Here is a 20,300-nt window from a genome sequence, read left to right as displayed (position 1 = left end):
TCCCAGTGTTAACTAAGTTACGTGCAGGCAGCCGATACTCACTACTTTAAGAGACAGTTTCGGCATCTGCACAGCCCCTCTCAGTTAAACATAGCCAAACTCTATTTTATGTATGGCTCTGGGTGGAGGCAGCGACTCTGACGGACAGTCCTGCAGTCAGCGGGCACGTGCATTTGTTGACAAAAATCATCAACGCTTTGAGCGACATTTTGCTGTGATGTGACCTGCTCTTCTCTGTGTACTTATAGACAGGCAAACAGATGGTGTTTTGTTCAGTATTCGGCGTATTTGGTAATATATTCCATATCAGTAACGTTACACTCCACCACTGTAGGGGGCAGTAAATGACAAAAGTCAGAAATAGCGAGTGGAGACCGGTGGGGAAACACTTCAGAAGGATGCAATGCTAGCAAAGGCAACTAAGCTAGCTAAACCAGATTTATCCATTTTTACTTGGTGTCAAAAATGAAACTGGTGAGTAAACAAGTTGCTAGGAGAAGTATTGTTAAAGTAACTCCTGCTGGCTGCAATATTTTGTTAGCAAATCGTGCAAGCCACCTTTATATGTCAGTGTGTGCTAGCTTAGCAGCTACGTTAACAACCTAGCAAAGCTAGGCAGTCATTGTTACTGAGCCAAAAGAATGCAAACTGACTGATGTTGATAAATGGAGGCTCTCTCTTGTAACCAGATTACTGCTCTGTGTGTGCATCCGTCCGTATGCACCAGCCTTCAAACACACTGACAGACAGCATGTCTTGTCTGCACTGCATGTGAGGTCCTGCACCTAGTGTGTCAGTCCTGTACTGTATTGTGTGCACAGTCATACGTTTTCCTCAGTGTTGTGTGTGTCTCATAATGACTTACCATCCATGTCTTACAGTACTGTCTGTCCGGTCACCCTACATTGCCTTGCAATGTGCTCAAATTCAAATCCACCACCATTATGCTGGACTGTGGACTGGACACCACCTCTGTCCTCAACTTCTTGCCCCTGCCTCTGGTCCACAGGTGAGTCAGTGGCAATCAGTGGCAGTGCCTCAAAGCTCATATTACCTTCTAAATAGCATGCATACATAAAAACTGTCAACTTGCTCAAAGCAGCATACACATGTGTTGTCATGTCTTCCACAACTGGATTTCTCAAATTTTAATGATATAAATCAGAATGATAGACTTTAGTAGACTTCTTACTGTTCTGCATCATGAAGAGTTTTGTTTTTGTCCTTTTTCCAGTCCAAGACTCTCCAAGCTACCTAGTTGGGTCTCTAAGGATGGGACAATAAACTTGGAGAAGGTATGAGAAGCCATTTGTGGCCAATCTGATTTGTGGAGCTTTTATCTGTGGACTATTTCTGGACTTGCTACACCCTTAACCTGTATTATGTCATATCAAATATTTTTCATTCCCATCTTTCCAGGAGCTGAAGGAGTGTGCAGGAAGAGTGTTTGTGGATTCACAGCCAGAATTCTGTCTACCTGAGGTGCTAAACCAAACTACACTACATATATTTAGCTAAAGTACATCTCTCTTGCTTAGGCCATCAATCAAATGCTTGGCAATTAATGATTCTACTGCAGGGAATTACAATGCTGCTATGACTAGGGCAGGAAACTAAGGGAATGGCTCTGACTTAAAGAGACTTGTTTTTGTTTATCAGACAAAATGATTTCTAGAATATAATTGAGGGTGGAATGCAAGACTAGACAAACTTACCAGCTCAAATTTTCCATCATTTGGCTAGTGGATCATATTAGTTTTCCACTGTCGACTCCTTTCATTACTATGATCAATAAAGTACTATTACTACTGCTAATATGAATATCAATCCTACTATTACTAATAATAATGAGAATTACAGTAAATCTACTGTAGGAAATAATATACGTCTTATTCCCGTTCATATCTACAACAGAGAGAACTGCTGGATCTGTCTACCATTGATGTCATCCTGATCTCCAACTACCACTGTATGATGGCGCTGCCCTACATCACTGAGCACACAGGCTTCACTGGGACAGTGTATGCCACAGAGCCCACTCTGCAGATAGGCAGGTAGGGAGACTGATGGTGTCTTTCCAGTAGTCGAGTGGTTACAGTCCCTCTGCCTCTGGAACCACATATATGCCCCCGCTGGCCTGGTTTGAATCCCACCAGAGCTTCTCGACTGTACCTCCTCTTCTCTGTCTCTCCTGCTACTTTCCCACTGTCTAAACAAAGAATATAACTACTTAAAATGAGTGGACCGTCCATGTACCCTTTAGAACATATAAAACATGTCCTTATAAAACATAAAACCTTATATTACACCCTGGTGGATTTTTAAACAGTGGATTGGTGTGTGGATTATGTGATTATATAATGTTATAAGTTCTTGCAATTTATGGGAATGCAAAAGTATTCATTTAGAGAGAAAAGTGTATGGCATTGAAACACTGTTTTCATCATGGTTTAGTAAAGGGAGATTAAAATCTATTTGTCATGTATTGTGAAAGCATATTGGTTGCACCAGGGGTTTTTAAAAAAAATTCAGCCAGGGTCCCAAACGATTTAGTTATTATTTAATTCTGTGCTGGTTCTTGAGTTTGAGGAATAATGTTTTGCTCGGGGACCCACGCTCAGGAAAACAAACTCTCACTCATGTCATATAGTGATCCAAAACAAAGAGGCTGTGGTGGCATATTTGATCAAATGGTTTGTGCTGCTGTTTCCTCAGACTGCTGATGGAAGAGCTTGTCAACTTCATGGAGCGAGTACCCAAAGCCCAGTCTGCCACCTGCTGGAAGAACAAGGAAATACAAAGGTAGGTGTACTGTTGAGACCAACTGAGAACTGATGTGTTGAAAAGAAGACTAAAATAATCTGTGGGTGGTTCTTGGAAATGTCTGTCTTTAAGTTTAAAATGTTCATTCAATTTGACAAATTATATTGCAGTTGTGTAACTGCATGATGCTTGTATTTCTAAATAGACCTGTTTGTTATATACTTGCTTTTCTACCCTATTATTTTTACTTTAATATTTTCTTATTTTGCGTTCTTACCTTTTATCTTGTTTTTACTTGTTTTACCTTATTTTATGATAATGCTGTTTGCTTTTATTTGATTGCTGAACACTTTGTAAACAGTTTTTTGTAAGTGCTATAAAGATTACGTTTATTATTATTTCATTGTATTAGGCTGCTCCCCGGCCCACTGAAGGATGCAGTGGAGGTTTGGACGTGGAAGCGGTCCTACAGTATGCAAGAGGTCAACTCTGCCCTCAGCAAAGTGCAGCTTGTGGGCTATTCACAGAAAGTGGTAAGAACTGTTTTTTTCCCCTATGCTCTGAATAGGGATATACTGATACTGAGGCAGACGCCAGGCTAAAATAAAGTATCATATCAGTGAAATCAAACACCGAGAGCTATTTCACACGTACAATGATCTCTAGTGGAGAAAAATGGATTTTAGATCAATTTCTTTTGCTCAAGGCCACCAAAGTAGGCGTCTCTGTGTTTGCTGTTTTGTAAAACTAACTGAGGTTTAGTACGCACAATTTGCCTCTGAGCTTTGCACTCTTTACTACTGGTTTCTTGCAATGTTGGTGAAATAGGAACTGGAGTTGTACTCAATGTAGGTGCTGCTCTTCTAAGAAAGACTCTAAATCAAATCATCTAAGAAAGACTCTAAATCAAATCATCAAAATAAAACAAAGGGGGAAGAGTATAGCACTATGCTCAGTATTAATTTTATTGGACACTGGAAAAAATAGCAATGTTTTTGTCACGCATGTCTTTGTGTAGATTGTTTATATCTTTGTATCCATCCTTTCTCTTGTTAAATATCTCGCTGTTTCCTCATATCTTGTTCTCCAGGAGTTGTTTGGAGCTGTACAGGTCTCCCCCCTAAGCTCTGGCTACTCGTTGGGCAGCTCCAACTGGATCATCCAGTCTCATCATGAGAAAGTCGCCTATGTGTCTGGCTCGTCCCTCCTCACCACACATCCACAGGTAGGACAGGAGGCCTAACATTGAATGAAAATAAACGTTGGGTTAGTGTAAAACTACTGATGTTTTAATCGGTCCTAGTTGAAAATGGTTTCAGTCAAATGTTTGATTTATGTAAAGTACACTTGATTTCGGAGGCTGCTCTTTGGACGTGCTTTTCTTAGAGAGAGCTGGAAGGGAGCGAGAGGCCAGATGAGTCTCATGCTATGATCTCTCTATGATGCCTCACTCGATAGTCTGGCTTGCGAGGCTACCCACAAGTCTGGTGTTAATTAATTAATTTTCTTCCTCCTCTGTCTCTCAGCCGATGGACCAAAGCTCCCTGAAGAACAGTGACGTTCTGATTTTGACAGGCCTCACCCAGATGCCCACCGCCAACCCAGACGGCATGCTGGGAGAATTCTGCAGCAACCTGGGTAGGTGCTGGATGTACCAGGGTGCCACGATAAATTGGGCTCAGGTCATTTTCAAATTCAGCCAATTCATTAAAAAGATACCCCTCGATATTTGAAAGTCTTTTGCTATAATAAAGAGTTCTTAAATCCAATCTATGGAGTTACTATTAAGATTGAATGCATAAGATTGAATTGAATTTAAATTATTGGGCAATTCAGTTCAACTTACATTTTGTAGTGAAAGAAAATTGACTCCAACTCTAGTGCTTAGTCACGTTCCTTTATGCCACTAGGTTACACAAGGATGCATGTAGGACTTCTGCATTAATCATATATTGTAATTTTCATTTCCACTATTAATAATTGTACACTATCTGCAATGGTGAAACATGTTGTTATTAGTTAGTGTTATTAGTATTAACTATAGTTGAAAAACTAGTTAAGATATTGACATAAGATGCCCAAACTGTAGTAAAATAATTTTGTTCCTTAGATTATCAAAATGAATCATTACAGTTAAGAATCATGATAACAAAATCTAGCAAAAAATCTGGAGTATCATTTTAGCCATAATAATGCAGCCCTAGATGCACGTGTTTAGTCAGCTATTCATGTCTGTGGGGATAAAACCTTTCAATTTTTGACTGATTGAGGAATGATATTGTCTGTGGTGTCTTAGCCGATTTTGAGTGTTGTTTTTATGTCAAACTGTTATTATTTATTTGTGCCTGTAGCCATGACGATTCGTGCGGGAGGCAACGTGCTGGTGCCGTGCTACTCCTCAGGAGTGATATACGACCTGCTGGAGTGTCTGTACCAGTTCATCGAGAGCGCCAACCTGGGGACCACGCCCTTCTACTTCATCTCTCCTGTCGCCAACAGCTCGCTGGAGTTCTCCCAGATCTTCGCTGAGTGGTGAGGAGCTGCTGATCAGATTTTCATTATATCTCCCACTACATTTACATGGGCCGGGATGGTGGATTGGAAAGAAAGAAGTAATGAATGAAAAGAAATGGTACAAATACAATGATGGAATAAGACAAAATCAAACATCGACATATAACACCGGTAGGATTTATTTTTCTTGCTAGACCCAGGTAAAAAAATATGTGTTAATTTCAGAAACATTCTGCAGAACGGTCTCTTTCACAGTACTTCACATAATATTTGTCCTCAGACTGCTAAACAGTGTTGCTCCAGACAACTTTTTTTTGGCCATGATATTGATTTTTAGAATCAAAACAGTGATGCAGCATCTGGTTTTGGTGCTGAAGTCAAACATTTTAGTAACTTTTGGTAATCAGCGCATTCTTCGGATGTTGTCTGCGTTTTCTGCCAATATGGTGCACAGCAACAACAACGCTACTGTGGAATAGCTGAGTTTTCACATGATCTTAATGTTGTTTCATAGGCATTTCCACACAGCCAGGAAAAAATCAGGAAGAAACACTGCTATGAACAATGCTCATTGGCTGTTGTTGTATTACAATCACCTGATATTTGATCACAATCATCTGTTCTTTGCCTTACAGGTTAGTGATGTGATCATCTTACTATGAATAGATTTATGATTCATTTTTTTTTATCATTCCTCCAGGCTTTGCCACAACAAGCAGTCAAAGGTCTACCTTCCAGAGCCTCCATTCCCCCACGCAGAGGTAAGTGCTTTTGCTGTGTTGTTTACCAGGGATAAACTAATGCTGTGTTCCAGACATGTCTTATAGTCAGAAATTCTGACTTCCTACTAGGAAACATGCAATGGAAAAATCTTTAAAGCTGGAATTCCAAGTAATAAACTCGGGTTAAGATTTCTCAACGCTGAGTTGTCTGACATGCAGTTATCGTCACATCAACATGGCAGCCTATACTGTAAACACTACACAGCATTACTTTTAACATGTTTATAATCCTCCAAATATACTTAAGTTCAATTTCCAGCATTACGTAACCTTAAATCCATCACAAAACCTGTCTGGGAAATTGTTAAACATATAAATTCGAAATGTAAAGTTGCCAATAATAGACTAGATAGTTAATATTGCCAAACATCATTCTCATGACTTTACCTTAGTGTTTAAATGGTTAATTTGGATACTTTATACACAAAAAATGTCTATTCTAAACGTTGGTCTTGTTTGTATTTGGTGGAGGTGCATCGCTGCTGAGTGAATACAGAGGAAACATTGATGTAGGCTTGTTTCTTACACCTCCTGTGTCTTCTTGCTTCAGCTGATCCAAACCAACAAGCTGAAGCACTACCCCAGTATTCACGGAGACTTCAGCAGTGAGTTCCGCCAGCCATGTGTGGTGTTCACCGGTCATCCCTCTCTGCGCTTCGGGGACGTGGTTCACTTCATGGAGCTGTGGGGCAAGTCCAGCCTCAACACCATCATCTTCACTGGTGAGTAGAGCACACCAGAACCGTTTTCCAGTCGCCTCTATGTCTTGCGTTGTGCATGGGTCTGTTCTCATGGAAAAGCTTTTTGATCTTCCCTTATATGCTTATTCTTATAATGGCCATTTGAAATTGACCTTTGTTGAGCTGTTTAATGACAAATTGCCATTTGTGATTTAGCTACTACTGGAAGTGTTTGTGGTCAAAACACAGATACAAATTGCTTCACAACGGATAAAAAAAACATAAAGTCAACAAAAAAAGCTATAAAAACAAGACAAGAGTCATAAAAGGGAGGTCAAAAACAATAATAGAAGGTCATCATATAAAAGCAAGTCTAGAAAAATTATTTTTAAGAAGTGATTTAAAAGATGGTTGGGGTTAAGCCAGCCTGAGAACCTCAGGCAGGTTTTTCCAAAGTCTAGGAGCACTGTAAACAAAAGCCTCATCACCTCTTGTTTTTAATCTACATTTTTATTAAAAACAAACAAAAAATGGCTGCATCTGTCTTTTATGGCAATAGAAAATAAATAAAGAGTAAACGAATTGGCCCCAATCCAATAAAGACTTAAAAGTGATTGTGATTTTTTTATTTATTTATGCAAATAAATGGATATAACCTGGAATTTATCTGGCCTTCTAAATTTTGGGTATCTTTGCATAATAACTTTGTTAGCCTCGCATAACTCAAAATACAGGTCTGCTTTGCTCCAGTGTCTAGGAACATTTAAAATGTTAAAATAAAACTTTCACACCCTCAAAATATGTAAAAATATTAAGTTATCATATACTGCCAGTGCCTGTATCAGACCCTTACACAGTAAATTGCAGATTTAAAAAAAATATCTGTAGTCCAGTAAATCTCTATGTAAACAGGCACTATTGTCCCTACTATTGGCTTTATTTACATAGAGATTTCAACAAAAGACATGATGCTGTAATTATGAAATGGGTACTATGTTTATAAAAGCCTGTGATTTTCCCCTCTGCCCCCCCAGAGCCAGACTTCTCCTACCTGGACGCCCTGGCTCCCTACCAGCCGCTGGCCATGAAGTGTGTCTACTGTCCCATAGACACACGGCTCAACTTCCACCAGGTGTCCAAGCTGCTAAAGGAGGTCCAGGTATGATCTGTCCACACTTACATGTAACTGATAGGAAACACTCAGCAGCCAGTTTGAGTACAGAAAAATAATAAATGTATTGTTTGTACAGCACTTTCCTAGACCGAATTACGATAAAAGGAACAAAACAAGCAGCAACTGTAGCAGCAATCCACTGTAATAGAGTGAAAACTCACAGTGCTGACTCCATTAATGACCACAGCTTATAAATGCTTTCTTACACACAGGGACTGGAGCTAATAGGTGGACATTCATATAGTGATTCAGTTACCGAAAAACGTGAACCTAAGCTGTTTGAAAGATGCCTTGATTGTTTATCTCAGAAATGGCTGCCCTCATGGGTTTCTCTGCACATTACTGGCAAGAGGAGCATTGTGCTACAGACAGAAATCATTCAGTCAGCAGCAGTCCTGTGGGTGAAACCGGCTCATTAATGACAGAGGTTGAAGAACGGAAACAATTTTGCAAACTAACAGGCAGACCACAAACAGAATAACAGTACCATGGTAGAACAGCATTCGGTGCAGAGCAGAAAAGCATCAGAATGCAAAACATCAGTCCACATGTACTGTAGCAGCAAATGGACGGATCTAATAAGTGTGTGTGTGTGTGTGTGTGTGTGTAAGTGAACACAAAAACACTTTATGATAATAATAGTTGTTCTGTTGATTATTTAAAAAACTGTCGCTGCTCATTCCTTTACCAGTTTTATACACCTTTTCTTAGATGCTTAGATTAAACCAGAAATCTAAATTTGGATTAACTAAGAATGCTTTTTTGGCTTTCATAAACATGGCTCAAGTATGGCTTAGCCACTTCTGGACTCTGGAACCTGATTGCAGAGTCTAATAATAATAGGCATAGTGAGTTTCCTCTAAACCCTGAAGTGGCATCAGACATGCTTGTTTTGTGTTGTTTAAGTGGAAATGGATTTGGGGGATAAAAAAACCCCAATATTAGCTTATCAAACATGATATGAAAGTAATACAAATATGGACGTTGAAACAAATTAGATGCCTCTATGCCAAACCTGGTCAACGTGTACATTTTGAATGTGTCAAGGAAAACAATTTAAAACTTAATTTATTCCTGGTGTATCTCTTATGATTGCCTGTGCAATTTAATCGAAGTCAGAATATGCTCAATCTAGGACTATTTTAACAAATCGTGTATAAAGTGTAGCCTAAAGTTCTGTCTGACTTTTTAAAAAAATGTCAGATCTTTGAATGTCCTGATCTTTGAATGTTACTTTATGCTTGCGTGGTGTTATTTAATAATTAAAAAGTTAAATATTTAAAAGATAGAAAGTATGTAATTGTTTTGGCAGCTGGTATGTCAAATCTTTGATGCCAAATATTTCAGAACTCCACCCAGACAGAACCTTTTTATAATTCAAAGCTCACAAAATGTCTGTAAAAGCTGCTTGATTTCCATCCAGTCCATCTTAAAAGGCTGTTTCAGTTTAGCCTACAGGAGTTCATGTTTGTCCCTGGCTCACCCTCCTGCAGCCCGTCCATGTGGTGTGTCCGGAGCAGTACACCCAGCCTCCGGCGTCCCAGTCCCACCGCTCCGATCTGATGCTGGAGCTGCAGCCTCCTCCCATGCCGTACCGGCGCTGCTCTGTCCTCAGCCTGCCCTTCAGACGCCGCTACGAACGCATCCACCTGCTGCCCGAGGTGAGACGCAACAGAGCTGCAACCAGTGCAGTTTCATTCCTGTGGGCAAGAATATGTTCTTGCTCAACTTGTCTGGTTAAAAAGGCTTAATGAAGTCAGTTGGCAATGTTGAAATAATAATGAAAGTCAGTCCTTGTGGAAAGCAGACAGTGAATGCACTCATGTAACGTGTTTATTAACTGAATATGTTGCTGGGAGACAATGGCATTTGGTGCTAGTAAAGCTTTCTGAAATAAATGATGAAAATATTCAACTCCTGTCAAACAACAGGTGGTTAATTTGTCCAAATGTCTAAAAAACATGTGTGATTCTCCTGTTCACAGCTGGCCAACTCTCTGGTTCCCTCTGAGGTTAAACCGGGCGTCTCTGTGGCAACTGTGTCTGCAGTGATGCAGTCCAAGGATAACAAGCACACACTACAGGTGTGTGTGTGTGTGTGTGTGTGTGTGTGTGTGTGTGTGTGTCCGTGTCCATTGGTGTATCTGGTGTCTGTCTCATGAATTTGTGTGACAGTGTAGGTTTATGAATGTGTGAATGTGGGTATCCATACAGAACTTCAAATAGGGCTGGGCGATAATTCAATATTATCGTTTATCGTCTTTCAGTGGAATCATATTGTGATGATATGAAGATATTTTAATATCGTGACACACATTTCTGCTGTCTAAATTGATGATGACAAGCAAATTTTACTTAAAAACTCTCATAAAATGAGGTATGGTAGGAATATTATTTGAATATTTCTGTTTTGTTTGACATCACACCTAACAGCACCATTCGGTTCAATGAGATGAACATTAATTTGATTATTTAACGTGATTTTGCATACATGAACCATATTGTGATATATATTGATATCGAGAAAAATCCTTATGATTATCATGATATTGATTTCAACCATATCGCCCAGCCCTAACTTCAAACATAAGAAAAGTCACCAACATAAACAAAGATAGATTCAAGTTGTATTATCTGTACACAGCCAACTGACAGTTTTCTCTTGTGTGTTGCCAGTCGGTGCCTAAACCCCCTCCAGCCCCACCCAGTAAGAAGAGGAAGCGTGTGATTGAGGAGCCCCCAGAGGTGCTGGCCCCCAAACCCCTGCTGAGCGGAGCTGTGCCCCTGGAAGCTTTCCTGGCCACATTGCACAAGGTCAGAGATCTGCTGAACCTGAATATCGTGTTCAGAACAGCCAGTAGTCTGAACTCACTTGCATTCATCCCCCCTGTTCTTTCTATTGAGCGTCAGTCACTTTCTGTGGCATTAGTATTCCAAAGCAATGTCTGGTGATTACAGATCGGAAACTAAGCCTCGAGTTTTATCCCTTTTATCCCATCTGAAATGACAATCTCCTAATGCATAAGATTGTTGGAAAGTACAAGTGACTTTATGACAGAATCTTTACCGCACCAGCAGTAAAAACACTGACGCGGCCATTTTAGGGAGATTAAATGCATGCGGCATGGTCTAGTAATTACTATGAACATCAGACCTTCAAGGAATCACCAAGGATCAAGGATTTCAAAATTCCCCACCACCTTTTTACCGTTTTACCAGCTCATTTACTTCTTAGAATAGAAAATAACCTCAAATTGATGAATCTGAAGTTACTGTTTAACAGAAAACAAAGGGCTGCCTAGGGGTTAGAGAGGCTGTCCTTCAGTGATGGGTTGAGGTTCAAGCCCCTGTGTTGGCATCAATAAATGGATGATATATGGATCAATAAAGTAATCTAAATCAAACTATTATACATTAAAATCTGAAATTTACAGGATCTGGCTGGTGGTAACTTCTCTCCCTGGTGTTAACATGCAGTAAAACACATCTGATATGGAAAGTTGATTGTGCATGTATGTCCTTCCCCCCCTGCAGCATGGTATTACAGAGGTGAAGGTGGAGGAGACGGCGGACGGACACATCCTGCACCTGCAGGCGGAGGACACACTGATCCAGCTGGAGGAGGATGGGACACACATCGTCTGTGACAACAACGAGCCGCTACGCACCACCCTGCGAGACCTGGTGCTCCGCTTCCTGCAGAAACTCTGAACTTGAATCCTCTTCATGTGTCCTCTTTGATTATTGTTACTTTTCTAACGGTGTTTCTACTTCATCGGACTGTGGATGGTGACAGAAAAGATTTGTGGACTGGAGTCAAAACTCAAAATGTCTCAAGTGAAATGTGGGAGTGCCCCCACCTGAGTCATATTTTTTAAAACTCTGTCATGTTTACAGTAGTGTTACTGTAAAGTCAGATTATATTTTGTAAAATAGTATTTTGTATTAAAACACAATTGAGAAAATGCTTTTTAAGAACATGTCACAGTGAATGCATCACTAACGACGAGTCCTCATTAAGGAGTGAAATGTGTGTTGGCAGACAGACATGAGCTTAATCATGAGCTGCTTGGTTTCCCAAAGGAGGAAGTAAAGAAGAAAGGTCCCTTTACTTCAACAGAGAGACATCTCAAAGTTTTGAGGTCCTTTGGGTTATCGATTAATTACAAGTTCGCAAGGTTAAATGAGTGTATGCTAATGACATTTGCAAGTTTAATCCACACGTCAATTTGCATTTGTGAAGTGGTTTTCATTACAACTCAAGATGTTAGAAGTTTTCAGATGTAATGCTTGAGAATAAGCACTGTGCTCTAAATTGAAAAAAAAAAAAAACTCAACTACCACTATACTACCTACTCAACAGGCCTATATGCATTACAAATAGAACGCTACAATTATATTTGTATGTTGTGATTATTATTGAATAGTAATATTCTAAATGCTTCATATCCATTTTGGGTAAGAAAAAGAATATTCAATATTCAATATTTCTAAAATACAGGTGATCCAGTCTGTCAAGCTTTATACTTTTATCAACTAACGATTTAAGTTATTTACTATCTTTTAGCATCATTGTGTTGTTGATCATTTTATAAGAGTAGTCACATCTTTCTAATGGTGTTCATTTTGGTTTTGGAATGAAACAGATTTGTCAAATTTGATAGTTATTTGTTCTTATGGATGTCTGCCATACCAGCTGATGAACTTATGATCAACACTTTATTTCAATGTAATTTGAATTTCTAGAGTTACCTGGATAACAAGTAATTCTTCTGCTGTAACCCACTAATTCCCTGAGTTTGCATATGGTGCCAGCTTGGCGGTTCTCCAATGAGGGCAGATGACAGTAGAGAAAAGTAGATAATCATACAACATCTGCAGTCCTGATTGTAGTCGTCTATAGCGTGGTTTCTGAACTACTGAGCAAGACTAATGTTGAGCCTGTAAATTATGGGATAAGATGTGGGCTATATGTAAGCCTGAGTGTTGGAGTGGTGTCAGGATAGTGTAGATTATCAGGTCTGATGGCTGCTGAGTGATTTTGAGATGCAGGAATTTCTTTTAAGCCTCTTTGAGGCTTCTGGAGATAAAATGGCCTTAATTCTAATTAAAACAAATTTGTGGTTGGTAAAGCCCACAGTAACCCGAGGACATCCTGCCTCTCACCCGTCGGATAGTTACATTAGATCTTGTGTGATAGAAAACGACACTAAATACGTAAGTGCGCCTAAGGTGCTAGTTTGGCCTCCATTCAATGACAACAGATAAAGGTGGAGATTAAAGTCCCAACAGTTGATGCAGAACAACTTCAGTGTGCCAACAAACCAGCTTTGAATGAGAGCACAGCTACTGTATTCTGTCTTCTTAACTTTATGTTGTCATTTCATTACCGTTTTGGGATTTTGACAAGGTAAAGTATGATCACTTAAGTTAGATTTCATATAAAAAGATTCCAGGTCACTGGTTATTTGTGTTGCAAAATATTTAATTGGTACATAGTTTACATGCAGCTAAAATACATTTAATAATATGCTTTCAATGTACAATATCTTACAGTGTACTACGTGAGCATTGCTTAGATAATACGACTGTATGCAGCAGAAGGAACTACAATGATTGATAAGTGTCAGGGATTTGGCTCAGAAAACTCCAAACAAAACAAAAACAAGCAAAGGGAAAGAAAAAAAAAAACAAGCTCCTTTTCCTTCGTTGACAAATTCACAAATACCACAGACCTGGACAGACACTTCAAACCTGAAAGTTAACTGCTCTCATCTATCCAAATATACTGTAAATCTGTCATCTTCAGAAACAAAAAAGGAGAGAAGGTAGCAGGACAGTGTTTTGTTGCGTTTGAGCGGGTGTATACATTAAAAGTGAGGGTCTGTGTTTTTGTACGTGAACTTCAACAGTAGACGACACCATGGCTACTAGGAGGAAGAACAAATGGGAGACAATACTGTCACAGCCAGTTAGAGTCGGGGTAAAACATCCATGTAGGGCAAAAGTGTGACATCTTGCCTGCACCCAAAGTGTGATCTACATCTGTGGTTACGAATCACTTCTACAAAAGGCAAAAAATTTCCTCCCTTCCCTTCCCTTCCTGGACAAAGTTACAAATACCACAGACCTGGACACACATATAAAACTTGAAATTAAACCTCTTTGTTGATAGGTGTCCATATCAGCTTTATCATCGGATTTGTGCACACTCTTTCTACCTTAATATGGGGTAAATCTGTGATGACCAGGTAATTGCATTGTACCCTCAACTCTTACTAGCCGTGACAGTGTTGTCCCCTCCTCATTCTTCCTCCTGGTAGAGATACAGGCAGTGCATTTGGAGGGTTTCTGGTGAGGATGATGACATCGCTTCCCGGTGCCACCGGAGGGTGATTTGGTCTTGGAACAGGTTGTGGCTTTTAGAAAGAAAAAAAAAGAGGAGTGGACAGTAGAGGTAGCAGGGTGTTTTTTGAGGGCAGGATGAGAGGGGATGCCAGCTTTCTTGTGTAGATAAATTACAACTTGCCTCCCCTTTGTTAACTATGACTTTAAAATGGGGTATTAAAGGGCTATAGGTAAACAGCAGTAAACAGCTTCACATTCCCACCATCCTCCCTTTTATTAAATTTGAAAAAATTGACCAATAGACAGAAAAGGGGGATAAAAGTTTGGGTAAAACCTTTGCAACTCCCAATCCTGGATCCCTGTGATGACACTGTCCACTCCTCTTATTTTTCCTCCTAGGTGCTGGTGCATACCTTGTTAAAGGTGCTATGTTGTAAAAGAGATACCTAGCCAACAGTTCCTATGCCACAAATCTCAAGTTCTCATCTCCCAGGCACTTCATTTGTGCAAATCTGGTAGGACTTAAGTGTAAGCAGTGCAGTAAGAGCTCCATATCTCTCCCCCAGCTGTTAATATGTGTCCTGTAAACACTGTAGGGCACGAAAGCTCATGACACGGGACACAGGGCTTTCACCAAAACTGCTTATACCTATCAGCTCCACTCAGATCTGCGCTCTCGGTGTGCCTCGTAGGTCAGAAGGGTGAGTCAATTTTGTGAGTGGCTGGCTGGAAAGTCAATTTGTCTGCGGCCAGCCGTGGGGGGGGGGGGGGATTCAAACTTTTAAATTTAAACCTCTCGTCAACTGCCTGAGGTTCATCCCCCTTCCTCTACTTGGACTCCTTCTCGGCGTCCAGCAGCGCAGAGTGGATGCCCAGCTTCTTCAGCTCCTCCACCAGATCTCCGTTCTGGTGCATCTGCAGCAGGATGTCGCAGCCTCCAACAAACTCGCCGTTGAAGTAAACCTGAGGGATTGTGGGCCAGTTGGAGAAGTCCTTCACTCCTGTGGAGGCAAGATAAGGTTGGAATTAGAGATGCACTGAAACTGATGCGATACCAAATGTCAGGCGGGGAGAATCAGGAGTGAATTTCCCAAGTGCTTAAAAGTAACCTGTGACATTTTCATATAAATAAATTTCAGTTTTCCTAGTTCCCAGTTTTCAGTGTTCCTGTGAAATAAGGGGGGGCCGATGAGATCCAAATGGCTCCTAATGTTGTATAATTCGGGAGGTTATCGCTCAAGTCTGAAACACACACGTTTCTCGGTCTAGTTTTATGTTTTTAAGTCTACCAAGCACTTTCAGTTGCACTCTTCACTAGCATATCGTGGGAAAATCACCCACTGTACCTCCCATCAGTGATCAATCTCAGATTATTTATTGTGTCTGGGCTTGGGAGAAGAATTCCTGCCAGACTAATTTCATTCTCAGTTTCTAACTACTTCTGTCACTGATTAGGCCTACATTTAATCTAAAAAAATAAATGAAATGCCTATATTGCAGCCTTTGTAAAATAGTGTTCTTTCACACCATATTAAACATCATGTTTTGTAAATCCCAAATCGCTCAAATAGAGTTTGGGAACAATTTCCTGACCAGGATTAAGTGTCAGAGTCAGAGTTTGTCTCATCTGTGTGTGACGAGTTGGTGTTGCACTGCTGTTACGAGATAAGCCTCAATTGACGAAGACTCATTAATGTGCAGCTGTGATGTAACTAGAAAAACATTTCCTTCTTCCTCATACATAACAGCCATACCTGCCGACATTTAGAAAAGGTTCAGGTCGTGGCAAAATATAATACGGAAAAATAGAATTGCTTTGAATAGTGTAAGAGACTCGCATATCAACATTCATGTCTAACGTTTCACTTGGAGCACCACACCCTTCAGACCTGCTGCACAGTGCTGATAAAAACTTCATCTGTTGTGGTACATTTGAGAAAACTAGGTAGCTAGAACTTTTTGTTGATAAAAAACAGTTGATATGTTTGGCTTGAATGTGCCAATAGGGCAAATATTAAAGAATGGTGTTGAAATGAGGCAATGAATACCTAAACATTAGTTAGAGCAATTAAGAGCATTTCATTTTATGTGACAAGTCTATTGGTCGGTTATGGAGAGATCCAGCCAAAGACAGCAGTGACATCTAGGCTCAAGTTAAACTGAGAGCTACTTGTTGCTGTCATCCAGGTTTGTTATCTCACTGACTGACTGACTGACTGACCTTGTCTGAGGTCCTGGTCGTCCAACACGTTGTACGCAGCATATTCGTCCACTCCGTGCATCCTGAGGATCTGAACCACGGCGTTGCTGAAGCCACACATAGGCTGAGCCGGCGTCCCCTTCATAAACACGACCACTTTGTCCTTCTTCACCATCTCACCAAGGTCTTTCAGTACGCCCGCCGCGGCGCACAGGTGCCGGGCCGAGGCCAGCGACACATGTCCGCCGGCTTGCCCGGGCAGACAGACCGCGGCGCCGGCCCGTAGACACCTCGCCGTTGACCTAATTAGACTGTTCATGGTCTTCGGTCGGTTGTATCGTTAGTAGTCGGTGAAGAAGTGTCGTAGAAATGGACCGGTTTGCTTCTACGTAAGCTTGCGCGTTAAGTCACAACACTTCACACACTCACGATGACAATATACATTTCGGAAGACTAGCTAGATGGGAGGAACCAGAATGCTGATTGGACACTTCATTCATCACTTCATTTGCCATTGGTTAAACACCACGTCAATCACGTCGGTTACACAAGGAATATATTTCAAAAGAGACATTTTAATGAAAGTATACTGGATTAAATAAGTACTACCACAGCCGATATGTTACATACTTAATCACTCAATCATAATATGTTTTGAAGCAACAAATACTTACAAGTTACGCAATCATTTCCGGGTCGCAGCAGCTTTTAATAGCTTCCGGTGTGACTTGCGCGAAAGGGAAGAAGAAGAAGACGCTTTGAAAGATGGCGGCGCCCACGGAGAAAAATGGGAAAGCAGGGAAGCCCGGAGGAAAGGAGGCTCAGCCGTTGATAATCGCCAAAACTCCGGCAGAGGAGCAACGTCTAAAGTTGGAGAGGCTGATGCGTAACCCGGATAAACCCGCGCCCATCCCCGACCGACCGAAAGAGTGGAACCCGCGGGCTCCCCCGGAGTTTGTGCGGGATGTGATGGGCTCCAGTGCCGGCGCCGGCAGCGGGGAGTTCCATGTTTACAGGCACCTTCGCCGCAGAGAGTACCAGAGGCAGGACTTCTTGGACAAGATGTCTGAGAAGCAAAAGAAGGACCTGGATTATCTGGACAAGATCGAGGACAACAAACAGGCGGCCGAGGACAGGACGGCAAAGCGCAGGAAGAAGAGGGACAAGCTAAAACAGAAGAAGCTAATGGCCAAGAAAGCAAAACAAGACGCCAACAAGAAAGAAGACCCCGACGAGAGCTCGACCAGCAGTGAGGAAGAGGAGCAAGAGAGAGAAGCTGATGATGATGCCGAGGTGCCCAGCTTCATCATGGGGAAGAAATGAAGTGTGATGGATACGGACTGCCTGAACTGCCAGTTTTCTGGACTGTTTTCTGGCTTTGGTGGTGGTGAAGTTGTGATTTGGATGATGTTTCACGCAGGGCTCGGGAAGATTGAAGACACCAAAACCACATAAACATTCACATAAACCATCCAGAAGGAGCAATTAAACATTTGGACCTGGTTCAAGAGTCCTGTGCAAGGAAAAGACATTAGTAGAACTAATTCGTTAGTCCTTTGGACTGCAAAGATGAAAAATGCATTTGGGTGTTTGATATTTTTCTTTTTAACAGCCAGAAAAACTTGGATGGACTGCCTAGTTTTAATAGGCAGGGAAAACCCTGACCGCATGATTACAGGGAAATATTGGTCTATGTCCCAGTCTAATTAGGCACGTCGAGACGTCTTCAGCAACACTGGTTCTTCATTGTACTTTAATAGTTAATACAGATCAACACTCTTTGTTAAGTATTTGTTATTCTGTTTCAGCTAGCAGGCCAGGTATTCAGTCTCCAGGGGCGTCTTGAATTAGCTAAAATTTATGATAAACTTTTCTGAATTTGAGCTTGAAAAACCACAATCATCCTGGATTTTTTTGAATCGTTAAACTTGGCATTTTCTATTTTTTAATGTGATATTGTAAATGTTTTAATAAAAATGTGAAAACACGTGGACATGCAAGAGTTATGCAAGTTCATTACATTTAAATTTCCCTTTTCTGTTCCAGTCAGTGTTTGATAAGAGATATTATCAAGTCTTAGATTACAAATGCAAGTGAGTACATTTCTCTATCATCCAGTTTCCCATCATTGTGCTGCTGTCATTCATTGCAGCCTTGTGAAGCTGCCCCTTGCATGGATGATTGCTTGTGTGGCCCAACAAGGTTGCAGAGAACAACACAAAGAATGAAAAGGCGTGACTTCTGGAGGCTCAGGAGTTTCACGTGCGATGTTCCTTGGACAAGCCTGCTTTCCACGGTGGTGAAGGTCTCGCTCTGTAACCTTCACCTTTCTTGAGGCAGGTAGAGCAATACTGGCGGCCAGATATTGTTTGGAACAGGGGGAGCTTTTCCTGCCAAACACTTTCCACTGTCACACTCCATTCTGTGATTTTTTTTCCCCCACAAACTCCTGCCTTGAATCACCAGTTAAAATCCACTCAGTGAAGCAGGTGAATAAAGATGGCGACCTCCTGGTTTGACACAGTTACTCCCCCTCAGGCAAAGCATCATTGCTCATGTAAGAAACACTCGGTGTGTGTGTTGCACTGGGAGGACCAAGCAACATCAATCCAGGAGGCTGCCAGCTTTGAGAACCATTCATGTTTTTCTGTCATTGATTAACTTGCTACAGTAAGTGTATTGTATTTTCCCTCAAGTTCAAACCCACCCATCCTGCTGCACAGGCAGCTTGGCAGCGATCCCTAACAGCTGGCTCATGGTTATAAGCTACACCTCAGGCCCTATGAATATCTTCTTCTTTTTTTTGTCCCTGTCTTTAATATTTTTACTAGCCAAACTCTCCTTTTGTTTTGTTTTCATTCAGTAACTTGTGTTTTTAACCAAAGGAGGGAAAATAATGCTTCTGACTGACTACACACCTCTGATCAATTTGTGCCATCCTCTGTTTCTTTTCAACATTGAAAGGATCGATGGAGAAGTAGCTTATGGAAATGAATGGGCAAAGGACCAGTTCAAGGGTATGATCAGAGCTAATAGGCAATGCATTTGTCAGTTTCTGCTCATTTATCTTGTCTTTCTTTGCAGACCGGCTGAGACTTTTGTCCAGTTCAATTTTGTTTCTTTCACAGTCTTTAGTTATGTGCTGATGTTTCAGATTAGTAGAATCATCCATTTTATTTAACAGTAATGTGGAATCTGCAACTACAAATTTCTGCTCTGTTGGAAAAATAAAGTAGTTTTATTACTTGGGTGTATTGTAGCTTTGTTTATTCTGTTGTGATTTATGAATGAACCCCCCCATGTTACAAACTGTAGCCAACAACTATGATCAAAATGTAACTATTTTCTATATTAAATGTTATATGGATTCAAGTACATCCCTACACATAAACAAAGTTGTTGATATATGTATATATGCACTAATGTACATTTATTAAGTGATTAAGTTGGGGAGCTTAAGTTCCCAGGTGAAGTGATGTCAGGAATACCAGAGAATTATAAAAAAGAGTGCAATCATGGAGTGCATTTTGCAGTTTGTTTCACACACATTCATTGCATTAGATGGTGTTATCATCTGTGATAAGGCGTAGATGTACTGTAAGGCCAAGTAGAGTTTATCAGTGCCAGGTTTAACTCAAAACACAGGGTTGAAAACACTTGATATGAAATAAAGCTCTGCTCATAAACCATTTTTGCAGATAACTCATATTCTGTTGTATTTTTTTTGGAGGGATTACAGTTGCGTAACTTAATATATCAGCCCTCCCCTGACTCCCCCTGCTTGACCCTGTTGTGAAATCCAAACTATTCATCCTTTTAGAGGTCTTCCGAGCTTAAAAG

The 20,300-nt window shown here is 40.8% G+C and overlaps 3 protein-coding genes and 1 non-coding gene across 5 annotated transcripts; 3 read left to right on the top strand and 1 right to left on the bottom strand.

The window, feature by feature from the left end:
• Positions 1-375: 375 nt before the first annotated feature.
• ints9 (integrator complex subunit 9) lies at positions 376-12,279 on the top strand. Of its 2 annotated transcripts, XM_071524096.1 has the most exons (17): positions 376-474; positions 882-1,009; positions 1,235-1,295; positions 1,420-1,482; positions 1,915-2,054; positions 2,716-2,802; positions 3,176-3,296; positions 3,854-3,988; positions 4,290-4,401; positions 5,115-5,295; positions 5,978-6,038; positions 6,610-6,781; positions 7,774-7,898; positions 9,407-9,574; positions 9,898-9,996; positions 10,589-10,726; positions 11,447-12,279. In XM_071524096.1, exons 1-17 carry the CDS (start codon positions 466-468, stop codon positions 11,621-11,623), a joined length of 1,977 nt encoding a protein of 658 aa, XP_071380197.1. In that variant the 5' UTR covers positions 376-465; the 3' UTR covers positions 11,624-12,279. The 2 variants fall into 2 exon arrangements, with proteins under 2 accessions (XP_071380197.1, XP_071380198.1); XM_071524097.1 differs by lacking the exon at positions 1,420-1,482.
• Positions 12,280-13,386: 1,107 nt separating this feature from the next.
• glrx5 (glutaredoxin 5 homolog (S. cerevisiae)) lies at positions 13,387-16,896 on the bottom strand. Its single transcript, XM_071524093.1, has 2 exons — positions 16,482-16,896; positions 13,387-15,261 (listed from the first exon to the last, which is right to left on the bottom strand). The coding sequence occupies exons 1-2, from the start codon at positions 16,777-16,779 to the stop codon at positions 15,089-15,091; spliced, it is 471 nt and encodes a 156-aa protein (XP_071380194.1). The 5' UTR covers positions 16,780-16,896; the 3' UTR covers positions 13,387-15,088.
• A 308-nt stretch (positions 16,897-17,204) lies between these two features.
• On the top strand, positions 17,205-19,708 carry prkrip1 (PRKR interacting protein 1). Its single transcript, XM_071524094.1, has one exon. The coding sequence runs from the start codon at positions 17,226-17,228 to the stop codon at positions 17,781-17,783; it is 558 nt and encodes a 185-aa protein (XP_071380195.1). The 5' UTR covers positions 17,205-17,225; the 3' UTR covers positions 17,784-19,708.
• LOC139648051 (small Cajal body-specific RNA 13) lies at positions 18,606-18,878 on the top strand. The gene has a single exon (XR_011695559.1). It is a non-coding gene; the product is annotated as a small Cajal body-specific RNA 13 (non-coding RNA).
• Positions 19,709-20,300: the final 592 nt, after the last annotated feature.

Source organism: Centroberyx affinis, unplaced genomic scaffold, assembly GCF_046629955.1.
Source record: "Centroberyx affinis isolate AG114_WGS23_722 - 3 ecotype Tasmania unplaced genomic scaffold, CSIRO-AGI_Caff_v1 ptg001146l_1, whole genome shotgun sequence".
Classification (NCBI taxonomy): domain Eukaryota; kingdom Metazoa; phylum Chordata; class Actinopteri; order Beryciformes; family Berycidae; genus Centroberyx; species Centroberyx affinis.
The sequence above is the reverse complement of the archived record's forward strand: the minus strand, read 5'-3'. Positions and strand labels throughout refer to the sequence as shown.